The 13,861-nt window shown below is 40.6% G+C and overlaps 1 protein-coding gene and 1 long non-coding RNA gene across 4 annotated transcripts in view; one reads left to right on the forward strand and one right to left on the reverse strand.

Annotated features, from left to right (window-relative positions):
- The window catches only part of ncanb (neurocan b), a 172,641-nt gene that overhangs the window by 19,267 nt on the left and 139,513 nt on the right, over positions 1 to 13,861 (reverse strand). For all 3 annotated transcript variants that reach the window (XM_019352045.2, XM_025903081.1, XM_025903082.1), the window contains exons 12-14: positions 7,013 to 7,171; positions 2,450 to 2,532; positions 2,094 to 2,238 (exon numbers count right to left, since the gene is read on the reverse strand). In XM_019352045.2, the coding sequence (XP_019207590.1) occupies positions 2,094 to 2,238; positions 2,450 to 2,532; positions 7,013 to 7,171 (387 nt within the window). The remainder of the gene's footprint in view (positions 1 to 2,093; positions 2,239 to 2,449; positions 2,533 to 7,012; positions 7,172 to 13,861) is intronic.
- Positions 11,748 to 13,367, forward strand: LOC112843867 (uncharacterized). The gene is made up of 3 exons (XR_003216408.1): positions 11,748 to 12,095; positions 12,862 to 12,968; positions 13,181 to 13,367. It is a non-coding gene; the product is annotated as an uncharacterized LOC112843867 (long non-coding RNA).

The raw sequence follows: 13,861 nt of genomic DNA on the forward strand, positions 1-13,861 counted from the left end.
GTTGAACCAAGAACAAAAATAAACTAAATCTAAGGTAAGAGAGGTAAGAGAGCCAGAGCATAGACCTCAGAGTAAAGGACAATACAGAAAAAGACTGTTGAGTATGAGGATGAGTCACAGACATGAAGTTTCAAACAAAATCAATTAAATGTGACAAAGATGTTTTCTTTTTAAAGTGCCACAACTGTGTAATTATCACTTTTGCACTTTTTCATTTATTCCTTAACATTTCAATCAGATACCAGCACATCATGTACCGGGGAACAGATTAACCAAAGAACTGTCTATCCATCAAAAAACACATACAATTAAGCAAAAAAGAAAGTACACCCGCTTTCAATTCTATCAGGGCATAATAAAAAATCTGGTCCTTACCAGCTATTGAATTGGTTCTATTAGCTGTTGAATCAGGAAGACTTTTCACACACTGGTTTTGTATTTAGTATTTGTCAGATAAATGATGACACTGTTCACAAGGCTACAAATATTACATTCTCTATACCTGGTACAAATAAGCACAAATAGCTAGGTTCATTTGATATGATGGCCATCAATGAGGTTTTCATGTTAGGTTTTTCAGTTTAAAGTCAGGCTGTATGAACATCAGGTGACAGGATCTAACAGAGGCAAGCAAGGAAAGAAAAAAAAATCTGGCCTGAGAATCCAGGTGTAAAACTCCAAAAGAAACGCAGGGACATGATAAAAACCATATGATACCCACGCTTCTAACAGAGAAGACCAGAATGCTTTAAATGTTGTAACAATGCAACTTAGAAGTAAATAGAGTGTGATTAAAAAAAGCACAGTCAACAAGACACCTTTATGCTTCCTTAAAGCAAAGCGTAAGCATCGCCTGAGATTGAAAGGCAATTAACACCTGAAATAAAGACCAATCCAACATATCAATGATTTGCAAACATATAAGAAGTACGAAAATTATCAGTCTATTAACACTATCTGTAAGGGAAAGAAGAAACTCTAAACACTGAGGAAATCCTTCTGACTACTGACAAAGTGTTTGATAAAAAAAGACTAACGCCTATCATGATTTATAAAAGTTTGCACAACCACCTTGGTGTTCATTACTGTCTCTGTACTGCAGTCATCTTTAACCCATGATGTAACTTTTATAGTTGATGAATAGGTGAAAAAGAGCTCTATTTACATTTTTAATCTTCAAGTCACATAAATGTTCGGTAAATGCAGACCATTTACAAAAACCTCCAGGATAATTTTTTTTTCAAATGCAGCCGCCAGTGTCTTTTTGTGCCCCAGTATTGCTCTAAACCAGCCTGGCTTACCTATTTATATGTCAAGCCTCCTGCCCTTGATCACAAGTTTGACCTGTATGAAAAAATAAGCTCTAATATGCTCTCAGAGGAACACGTAGAAGCCTACACTTAGATGGGACAGCCGAAACAGGAGACATAAAGAAGAGGTAGCGGCATATACAATGATAACTAAAACAGCACAGGGGTAACAAAAAGAATCGAGTCAGGACATGAGCCGTGTGTGGAAAACTTGTTAAAGTTGATGCTGGAGGATGACAGGACATCAGACAGAGAGGGCTTGTAAGACGCAAGCAGTGTGACTCTAAGGTATGCAGAGTGACTGAAGAGGCTTGGTCTTAATCTCTTGCACCACACAAAGATGTGTGTAATGTAAAGTATGACACAGTCAGGATATTCAGAATCACCTGAAGGTACGTGTGCTGTCAGTCTCTGTGCTTTGATAGAGACAGTGTGCAGCATTTTCGAGCTGCTTTACATAAAAAAACACAGTCTCAAGAACTTTTCATCACCTTTCTATTTTGTGATTCTATTTTAAAGGCTGTACAGGATTTGAAACTAAAGAGCTGACAGCAAAGCGCGGTGAGCTGTACATCCTCATTCTGTCTCTGCCTTCTTCAGTCCGATCCCTTGCTGCCTCGCACTTCAGATCTGACACCTCTCACTCTTTGCAACCTCTTCCTCTTTTTCCAATTTACATCTTGCTGCTCTCTGCCTCCCTACCTCTTTTCTCAGTCATCTTTATCAACTGTTTCAGTTGCAGAAAACTCTCCTCTCCTCTTCTTCCCCCTGTGTTGTTCTCACCTGTTCCCTTCTTGCAGACGTAGGGCAGATTGTAGTTGCAGGGCACGTCATTCCATTTGCCATTCTCATGAGCAATCATCACCACGCAGTCTTCTCCTCCAGCAAAGAAGTTGTCTGGCTGGTTTTCACGCCAGTTCTCATATTGCTGCACACATACACAAGCAGGCAAGGTTAAAGAAACAAACCTGAGCAAAAAGTGCTACTTTTTCTACAGGCAGCGGAGAAAACATTTTGTTGGGAATCACGACTGCTGCTACAATGAGCACATCAAAATTTACTCTGCAACTCCAGGAGCTTTAAGTACCCTGGGATCAGCAGCTGACTACAAAACAAAACAAAAACAGCTGGATCCTCACCAGGTCCATCTTGTCAGTCCACTGAAAATCATCTTCTACTGTCCGATCATTTAGCCCAATCCAGGTGTTGTCATGGCTCAGACCTGAGTAAGAAATTGCAAACAAAAATAATGGATACAGAAAACTGTAGAGCACGACATACAGTACCCACACCTACAAATAAACAATAAAGACATATATGGGGCAATTCAATGTATTTTTTGACATCTAGACATTATTATTATAACATACTACAAAGAAATTGTTATGAATGAATTGTTGTTCTATAGTTTACTGTATAAGTACATGATACACACTCATTTCTGCCAAAAAATCCTTTAAAAACATTTGTCATGAGGCTGTGACACATCACAGACCCTGATTCAGGTCGGAAACTAATCACTTTGTTGTGTGAAGCAACAAAACACCAGTGCTGAAAAGCCAGCACCTAAAGTAAAGAGTGAAAAAAACTATTGCAAACTACCTGTCACATGACTTAATCTGCACTGGCCTCATTCTGAGGACATTACCTGCTGGAGAAAGTTAGCCACTTTTTACCAAATAAGCTGGATCTTATATAGAGGCAGACTGTTCATTGGATAGTGTGAAAGTGTCTGCTGAGGTGATGAAGGGAAGCCATATGCTTTTGCTGTTGCAACACTCTTTCAAAAACAAAACAAAAACACAGAACCAAAAAAAACGTGCTAGGTTTGGTCCAGATGTTGCAAAAGGGAAGCCAAAAGTGCCTTAGTCCGACAATACAAGTGGATAGCACAGAGGGTATTTTGTGCTGATATAAATACAGATGTTCCTTGAAAATCTGGCTCTCCCTCTGCTGTGCCTTGGGCATGTGAGTTTGAAAACCACTGGTCAGAGGTATCACGCTAAAAGAGATGAAAACTACAGCTATATAAAGTTTTTGCAATATTGAGCTGTGGATTTTTGTAGGGTTTCTACCTTAAATTATTAAGGACAGTGGAGCAACTGCTGTCATGATTTGACGCTATATAAATAAAACTGAACTCTACTGAATCGATTGTGTTTATTGCATTAGAAATATGCCTCATCAGGCCCTTAGTTTACATGACTATGAGATCACGCTGTAGTATAGGTCAGGATCAAATGTGGCTGCTGCTTTTCCTTTCCACACTCCCAGCCGGTAACAGTTTCACTATATATAAAATAAAAAAACATATAAAAGAAATGAAAAAACCCCCAAAAAGCCAAACCATCTCATCATGAATAGTTCATGTTGACCCTCACAAACTTCACAAAGCTCCTCCAGAGTAAGGATCAAAACAACTGTTTCGTGAGTTTGGCAGTGCTACACTGTGGCCCGTAAACTGACCCTTGGTGTAAAACAGTGGAGGGCTTTGTAGTATAACTCAGGGTACTCTTATTCTTCTTAGTGCAGGTTTCACACATGAGCTTGACTCAAGCTTGACAGTCTTGGAGCTGGCTGACCTCAGATGAATGATGACCATTAATAGAGATATATTAGTTCTGTCTGCGGTATACTTGTGATGAGATTTTTGTTTGTGTGAAAGGATATTTCCCTAATGGTGTTTTGGGTTAATCTCATTTGTGTGTGTGTGGGGGGGGTGTATCTCTGTGTGCAGTAGGCCAGCCATGTGCATGTGCTTGCACATACTGTAAGTAATGGAATTTCAATCATGGTGTATCTGATTAACATCATTACCAGGCCCATTAATCTTCCTAATGGCTGTGATCCTCTTATTGCAGGGGTGGAGACGTCCATTTTCGAGGCAATTAAACACACTTTTTGGTAACGGTGAGCAAATAGGAGAAAGATCAGTGCTAGGTGGATGGTACTGTCCTTTCTTGGCATCTGCTCGGGACAGACGGCTGATCCAGAATAGCTTGCTGCTGATGATCAGGTCTTATTACAACACAAGTGAATGAAGAGATGAAGCTTTATGGGACACCAAAGAAAAACTGAATGGATATTAGCATGGTAATGCTGACTGGCACTAATAAACTGCTCTCTGTGGCCAAATACTTAAGTCCACAATGAACATGAGTGGAAGAGCCAAGGAGCTCACATTAAACCACAAGCATAGCAGTATTTAGCTCTTCAACTGTTTGGCAAAATTTAAAATAGGATTTGCAAATAATTCAGGACAACAGGAAAGGACACCAAACACCATAATTACATACTAAAACAACCACAGCAGCACATCTCGGTTCATCAGTTCATATTACAAATACAGAGCATGATCATTAACTCCTCAGCTGACCACCTGCATGTGTGGGTCTGTCATGTGCACTGGATAACCTCCAAAGTATGAAAACGATAACCTTTCAACTAATATTTAATTTTGGAGATGCGGGCTAACTGGTATGGAGCCGAATGAACCCAAATCTGGGAAGTAATGGCACGCACCTCAATACACACATTACGACTTAGCCTTGACAGTCTTCAGTGGACAAAACCGTGAATGTCTATTTTGGATGCTGCAGATTCAAACCCAGAAAGCTGTTGCTTGGCCTCTGGATTGTACACTGAGATCCAGAGCTAATCAACAGGGATGATCCTTGACACAAAAGTCACTCCGTCACACAAGGTTATGTTTGCTGTCCCAGTAGGTTGATGTCTGTGGTAAAAACTCAGATCTATATACCTGATTAGTCAGAATGGACCATGTTTAAGTGCTCTAAAAATAGCAGCTATGCTGGAAGCTAACTGGAGGTGCGTGAGGAGATGACCTTGAACAGACAAGTGCCCATGAAAAGAGATGTATGATGATATTTTGGTGATGTCACACACCTTTTTTGTATGCTATTCATGTAACTTAATGCCCCCTACCACCTAAAATGCAAATCTTTATGTTAAAAGATATGGATCTTACTAAAGTAGTCATAAACCTTTCCAAGGCATGAGCCTGTTTCACATACGTAAAACTCAGAAGTCCTAATAATTGTAATTAAATCAAGTTCATTTTTTCCTATTAAGTTTCAGGTTATGGATTCATTTGCTTTGGTGAAGCTACCACAAAAGTTGAAAAAAATAACATTTGCAGAAAGAATATAGCACTATCAATATCACTTACTGTACAGACACTTATATCAGGGCCTGCAGGGTCATCTCACTGCAACAAATGATAGATTTATTTAGCTAAAAAGACTTTGCTCCTTAAGGCTATTTTCAACGGCAGCAAAATCAAGTCCTTTAAGATCCGTCCACAGCTGAACTATAGAGATATTTAATACTGAGTTAGGGAAAACATAAAAGGGAAGGTCAGGTGTCATCTCCAAGTATGATACTAAAGTACAAAAGTATATATCACTCACTCCACTCTAAAAGCTTTGTGCAGGAGGCAAAGGCAGCCATCCAAGTGACAGCAGGTTAGGCTATTATTACTAAATCAGCACCATCATTTAAACTGAGCAATGTCTTCTTTAAACGTGACTGGTGATTACAAATGTCACCAGATATTTCTGACACATAGCAACATGAAATAGAAAGAGTGAATATCTATCTGAGGATGCTCTCTAATACTAAATCTTCAGATGTCCTCAACACTGAAACATAATAATCTTCAGTTGAAAAATGTAAGCATATTTTGTTGATGTTACCACAAGTGGAAGAATTTAAGTATCTCAGCGTCTTATTCACAAATGCGGAAGGTGTAGAGTGGATGACTGACAGATGGACTGGTGTGGCAGTGACTCAGAAACTGTTGACTGTGGTGAAGAGAGAAAGCGAGCTATCGATTTATATTCCTACCTTCCTCTATGGCCATGAGCTCTTGTTAGAGACCAAAAGAACAAGATCGTAGATACAAATGGTGGAAATGAGCTTCGGCCAAAGGGTGTCTGGGCTCAGCCTTAGAGCCTAAAGAGCTTGGTTATTCAGGAGGAAATCAGCAGAGAGCTACAACTCCTCTGCATCAGTTCAGTTGGTTTGGACATCTGAATAGGATGCACTTCTTGGGCACCTCCTGGATGCCTCCTAGCTAATGTGCTTCCTGCATGTTCTACTACAAGGAGGCCCATGGCATATCCAGGATAAACTGAAGAAATTAATGTTTTGGCTGGCTTGGAAACACCTCACTGTCCCCTTAGAGGGGATAGCTAGGGAGAAGTAGGTCTTGGCATCTCTGTCCCTGTGACCCAGACTGTGGCAGAAAATGGATGGATGAATGGATGTGGGTATAATAAACAATCATAAACTAAGTGGACGGCTCCATTACAAACAGAACTGCACATAGGCCTCAGCTCCTGACAATGAACATGGTAAACATGAGGCAGAAACACTAAGGAGGTGGCATCAGCATGGTGCTGCTGTTACTATGCTGTTGTTAGCATTTAGCTCCTAGAATGGCTGTGTCAAAGTTGCTAGAGTCTCATTAACTGAGGTTTCAACTTGGAGATTTTATGTCCACCTAACCTCGGGCATGCTCTAGTGAGCTGTCATCTAACATTGCAGAAAAATAGCAAGACTTATTGGCCCTTGAATGTCCAAATTTGTCTTCCTAACTTTAGTTTTTCTGCAGAGCAACAACATCAGAAAGAACTGCACTCTGTGCCAAATCTGCTATTGTCCCGTTTCTCCTCACTCACCTCTGATGAAGTTCTGCTCAGCCACACTGTGGATACTGGCCAGGTGGCCATTGTGCTCCCTGCAGTCTTTCTCAGCATCCTCCCAGGTGTGTCTGCGGGTGAAATATCTGTAGCAGTGGCCATGAAACTTCCTCCATGTGTGCTCGCAGCCTTCGGTGTCTGCAGGTATGTAGGAGGGTAGTGAAAGAGAAGGGGAAGATAATTGAAAAAGACAGTTATTAGTCAATTTAAATCCACATGGGAAGACAAGTGAGATTTTTTTAATTGTTAAACACCCACATGGTGCTGCACGGGAAAGAGGTAGGAGGATTTGGGCATTAAGAGAGGGAGACCATCATTAATTTAGTGTTTATGTTTGCATCCACACACAACATGCTCCTGTTCTGCAGCAAAAAAACCAACCAAACAAAAAAACCCTACATGGTGTTGCTGTTAGTGCCCTCTGTGACACCCCTCTCTGCCTCCTTCCCTCCATTTCTGGCTCTGCCGGTGTCTTCTCCTCTTTGATTTGCCTCGGACTTTTCATCTACAGCAGAGGCAAGTCGCTGGTGAGACAGCTTAGTCCAGTGAAAGGGCGTTTTAATCTATTCAAATGACAACAATCCTTAGAAATTGCTTCCAGTGTGCAGTGCTCGCTTGGTAATTAAGCCCTGTCACAGTCCTGTCAGCACAGTGTCTGTCCCTCCCTCTTATCCCCACCCCCCCAAACCCTTCCTCCTTCTTTCCCTTCATCTTTCCCATCTATTCTCTCCTCATCTCTCTGGGGGTTAGCTGTGCAACTGTGAGTTGTAATGCGGTGTATGTTTGGCTTCTCATTTTATGCTTTGGACTGTGTATGTGTGCACAGATATAAGTGTCTGTGAGCATGTGTGTCTGTGAATATACGTGTATCAGTTTAAATGTCATAGTTGATGTGGTTCAGGCTTGATCTGTCAGTTGAGCCACCTCCAGTTTTCCCTCATCCTCACCATCTCTCGTGCCCCTTCCCTCTTTGTGGGGATCAGGGAAATGGCCTCAGCTTCTCCCCCAACAAATGTGAAGCGACACCAGTAAATTGGGCAGTGCAAATTGGGCCGTATGGGGCCCTGCTTAGTATGCAGAGAGATGCTGTCTTGGCCATGGAAAGAAGAGGGAGAGCAGAGGAGAAGAGAGAAGACAAGAGGAAAGGAGTCCGTAATGAAAGCTTTTCTATACAGGAATATTAAAGAAGGGCTTCCAAACCTTTGGCTTTTATACTGTTAAGCTCTCCTCCTTTCAGAGTGTTCAGGGACATTGAGGTACTCTGCTGTGAAGTGCAATGACGCAAGTTCACAAAATGCACTGCACTGGGTCACCATAACACCACCTCCTCAGGTAGAGCTACATTTTTTGCCTGAAAGTGAAGTTTGGAAAAACTCTCCTTGAATTAATATAAAAGTCCAGTCTTATGAAATACAGAACCACTGTTTCTTTTTTGGCGCTTAATGCATTAGCTGACTCAGAAGATGACAAGTGCCTCTTCTGAGTGTTAGAGCAACAAACTTATTGTAAGTCAGCAAGGATAATGAGCAAAGTATAAAACGGCTGCACAGTCTGCAAACTCCTACAGTCTACACACCATGCAACATGTTAATAGATATTTGTACTGAAGATCATTTCTTTGTCATGTCTCAAACAATAAACATAGAGCAGTGCTATGTCATTTAAAAATGAGACAGATGATCACGTTGGCTGAATGCATGCGCACGTGGGGCCAGAAAGAGATGCAGAGAAATGATTAATGACAATAATGTTTGCACACAGTATGTCAGTGAAATTTGTCATGGCAAGTGCCTGTCCAATTATCTCACTCGTTAAAGCCCTGGTGGCACTCTTCACTATTTGAAATTCAACATACATCCACTGGCCTCTTTGACATGCATTCATTCAGCCCCTTACAGGAGGCCTGAAGAAAATCGGTTCCTACATAAACAAGAAGTCCATTCTCTAAAATGAGAGGTAGTCACAGGAAGGTCAGACATACATCTGGGCTGCTAACAATATGTTTTCACTGGACTGAGTATAAAATGGCGACAGAGCCCAAAAGCTTCCATCAAATGTCTGATCAGGTTTATCGTGTTGTGTTGACTTACTAATAAAACATGTTTTTAAATATTCATCATTTGAAAAGCCGACCTACTTTGTTCTTATTTCAAAGTCTAATATGTTGGTTATGGCAATTATGAAAAAAATAAAAAAAACCCATCCAAAATCTTGTCACAGCAAAGCACACATGGGTTTAAACACTGGGCAGGATGACTAATGCCTAACTCGCAGCAGATTATCTTTAAGGAAGACTGACTAAAGGAAGAGAGATTTGTGCGTCCACAAGACATGGATCAACTGATATTTTTTAAAACGAGAAGATTTAGCACTTCCTTACATATGAAACGAGGTTTAAAATGTCAGCTGTTTGACATGAATCATTATCATACAAAAAACATCTATATATAAATAAATTTTAGTCACAAAAAGTACAGCAGTGAATCTTCAGACCACTGTTTTCCTCGAGTACTTGCTGGCTTGTATAATTTAGATACTTGATGATTTATCCTATATTTGAGATAAAAATGGCCTCCTTGTCACACCTTTGCAGCATCTTTTTACTATCTATGGGTTTTAGCATTGCTATCTTCAAACTCAACCACTTGAGTTCACTTTTTTCCAAATGTACAACTTTAAAGTTTTGTGACCATTTTGATGGTCGCCAAAGCATTGATTAAATCTTTCCACATAAAGATACATTCACACCTGCAAAAGCACAAAACCTCCCCACAAGAAATCGGTCTATAGCAGCGTTCCCCAATCCCCGGGCCATGGGTCCGTTAGTCGTTTGGTAACGGGCTGCGAGAGTTGAGGCTCGGATGTGAACTTTATGGTTTTCAGGGTTTTTATTGTTATTTTTTATCGTTAAGTCTGTTTCCCTGGGTCTTTTCCTTGGTGTTATGAATAAATCTTCTTCTTTTTGGTACCGGTACTGGTTTTATTTTGTTGTTTTTATCCGTGACAGCTTAAAGGCCGGTCTGTAAAAATATTTTCGGACATAAACTGGTCCGTGGCACAAAAAAGGTTGGGGACCGCTGGTCTATAGTATCTCTGGATACGTCAGAGCCCAAAAGCTTCCACCAAATGTCTGATCAGTTTTATCGTCTTTTGACGACTTACTAATAAAAAATAGTCAGTTTTTTTTTAAGTCATCAAGAGGACTGCTTTCCAGATTACCCTGGTTTTGTTTGATATAACACTGTCTACTGGGCAGTGGTGCGAGAACACATTTGGCTACTACTGTGTTGTAAATGATGTAAATGTGGAGTATCACTTCATTTCTTTTCCTGCTCAAATGTCTCTTGGTAGTCTGGGGAATTAATCTGATGACCTCAAAACGCGCTAATGACATGAAACCCAATTAGCCATTTTAACAGTTTCAGCCTCCTCTGGGCAGCTCACTGGCTCTCTGGTCCGCCCCGCTGCTTCAGAACAAGATGAGCCTGGCTTTAACATCACATTTGGACTTGTGTGGAGGTTGTTGCTCATTTTAGAACGAATTTGCTTTCACATTATGGGGACTTAGTGCTGCTGGTTCTTTTCCTTTACAGTTTGACTTTGAAGAGTATGTGTTTTATGATTCAAATTTTAAATAAAAAAGATGTAAAAATGGTTTTGTCTCAACAAGTGAAAACCTTCACATGTAAGCTCAGCTGACACTCTAAGAAACACTACTTAACCTAAAAATATAACTTCCTGGCTATCACAGATGAAAAAACAAGAATCTAATGGCTTTTGCTTTTGAGGCATCTTTGAGTTAAATCTATTTTAAAGCTCTCAAGAACAGAAATGTTAACAATCACTAATGACTGCAACAGAGAGCAAAGGCAAGGAGATAAAGGTGAGAGAACTGAAGTCCATTAACAGCACTCTTCTTCTTACAGAGCATGAAAAAGCATTGGCTGGTAGAGGCAAAAATAACTTGTTGATTTGCACAGACCAGTTGAAAGTGTTCATAAATCTGTCTGTATATAAAATATAAAGCTATCTCAGTGTCTTTTACTTTCATTCAAAATAAAGATGACTAATGTGGTAGTTTTTATTTTTTTCATGACTCATAAAAAGTTTCATTAAGTATTATGAAGCTCACTGAACTCCAGCAAGATCATACAGTAAAAAAAAAGAAAAAGAAAAAAAGAAGCATAAAACAGCAAAATACCCCAGACAAACATTTGTCTTTAATTCTTGGTTCCCTAAGCCTGCATGATTATTAGTGATAGGACGCCAATAGCCTTTTTTCCCCCTTAATGCTTGCTTAAATAATCTTCAAAAGAAAAAGAACAGACTGTTCGACCAACAGAAGTCCTGTGTGGAAAAAAACAGCTTTTTCATTTGTTTGGATATGGCTATTCTGTTGATGCAGCACCCTTGGGCTCCAGCCAAACAACACAGTTGAATAAGTTGAACCTGGCTCAACTTTTTCTGCAGTGCAACCCAGTATCATCTATAATCAGCCAAATCCATGCAGGCGCACATCCCTGGTGCATTACTTTGTAACTGTATCTATATTTCTTACCACGTGGGTGGGACCAAAAGATAAAAAAGTTCCAAAAAGTTGCAAAATGCTGTCACAGAGGTTTCACAGGACTGACTATGCAGTATTTTGGTGGCATAAAGCTTACTATATGAATGTTTGATGCAGTATTTTATATACAGTCTATGATGAGCCCTAAGCAAGGAAAGGGATGGATTAAGGATGCTTCGCAGGGGACGTGCTGAATTTTCCAGCCGTCCTTCCTGTAGATAGTACACTTCTGAACACACAAAGTCGATTAGCATTTGCCAGCACAGTGTTATCTTTGGTCTTCTGGGACCAAAAATCAGTCACTGCTGCTGTCATTTCCTCTGCTGACTGCAAACACACTCTTTCACTCTGTCATCACATCCGCTAGCTACCTGCACAAAGTGTTTACCCACATGGCAGCTGGTACATTGTATTACAATCGGGAGTGAGTCCAGTTTGGCTCATGGAAGTGGAGAAAGGGTTGTTATCTACAGGAACAGGGACAGGAGAATCAGGGTAGGTGTCACAAAGAGAGAGACGCACACACACACACACACACACACACACACACACACTGACTGACTGACTCACACACATTCTGCTATGGGGTCCACAGTGGGAGTCAGTGAGTATTTAAGGTTACTGTTGCTCCTAATTAGGCATTAACCAGTCATTTTAGAACGGGGGCTGTAAACTGTAAACAGGGGCTTTTCATAGGCTTCTACTTAGGCTTGAGAAAAAAGTGGAGTCTGAGGAAAACAAAAAATGGGAGCTAAGAAAGCAATGAGCTACAGTGTGGGAGGGCAGGGAAGAGAGAGAGACAGAAAAAGAAAGTGAAAGTAAAGCAAGACAGAGAGAAAGAAAAAGGAGAGATCAAAAATAAACAGGCATGTTTTCTCCCCCTCAGATCTTCAACCTAGTCTCTGCTGATTTCTTCTCCCACTCGCTGACAGTGAGGCTCAAAGCCAGACATCACATCAACCTCTTCAAATATTTAGACATTATTCAAGTCGTCTTCTTTTTCCCGTTTTCTCTCTGTCAGGAGGAGGGAGACGTAGGGGGTACATTTCAGCGATTAATATTCCCACAGACTTTAGTGAACAGCAGTTAGGAAATAAAAGGCCATACACTTCCAGTTGACTGATTGGGTCGTTTATCCACATCACCAAGTAATATTTCTGCTGCTACTCGCCTCTTTTAGATCTCCTGAATGATGAAACGCCATGTGCTCGCGTTTGTGCGTGTTTGCGTGTGCTGCCATTTTGTGTTCTCGCCGTTTCAGACTTTGAAGGCTGACAGGCCAGTGTTGCCATTTGCAAGAGGGCAGATGACAGGAGTCCAGAGAGAGAGGAAATGAGTGAGAGAGACAGCGAGAATCTGCTGATAAAGGTGAGAATGTGACAAGAATGTGCCACTGGCTGAGGAATTAATAATGGTTATTATGAGTGCTGCATTGATTAATGGAACATTCTAATAGTGTGATTCTCACAATTAGAAGTAATGGATGTTACAGTAAAAACAGCTTCAGAGTGCAACATGAATGACTGATGCCAGTCTGAGCGCTCATTCTGCATAATTATCCCATAGATGTGTCTTTGCAGATTGATGCTGATGTAGGAGGCTGAGGTAAAAGAGAGGGCAGCAGGAGCCTTTAGACGGAAACGGCAACAATTCACACAGCAGGCACACAGCTGGTCTGTTTTATACGGGTGGGCACAGTGTGTACTTAGCATATGATGTTAATATATTGGTGTACATCCATTGTCTGCATCTTTGCCAGTGTTATTCTAAGAGGAGTAGGCCGGTAATGGCTTTAAAGGTTTGCAGCTAATGTAAAGCTTAAGGAAGGCAAACACACCTACAGTAGGTGGGTCCAGAAAGAGCAGGTCACATTTTATTATTGTATAATACACTTTAAAAAGTATGTACTTGATTTTTAAATTCTTGCCTGCCCAGGACGCTGCATCACAACTGTATGGCAGATGGTTGCCTGCTTAACCAGTGAGTTAAACTGGCGCCCACATAGTAATTGCTGCATTAATTAACAAAGTGTAATGTGTTGGGGGTTTTGAATCCCTTGTGAATATAAGTGAGTTTGGGCTTCTGTTGAGTTTATATTGTGATTCCAAGTGTTTCAAATCTGTGTTTGTTGGGTTTTGATTTGTTTATTCTGCTAGACTGTAAGCTTTATTCTCTGTAAAACCTTTGAGTCACTGACTCATGTTCAGTGTTGGGCAAGTTACTTTGAAAAAGTAATTAATTATAGTTACTAGTTCTTCAAA

Source organism: Oreochromis niloticus, linkage group LG23, assembly GCF_001858045.2.
Source record: "Oreochromis niloticus isolate F11D_XX linkage group LG23, O_niloticus_UMD_NMBU, whole genome shotgun sequence".
Classification (NCBI taxonomy): Eukaryota; Metazoa; Chordata; class Actinopteri; order Cichliformes; family Cichlidae; genus Oreochromis; species Oreochromis niloticus.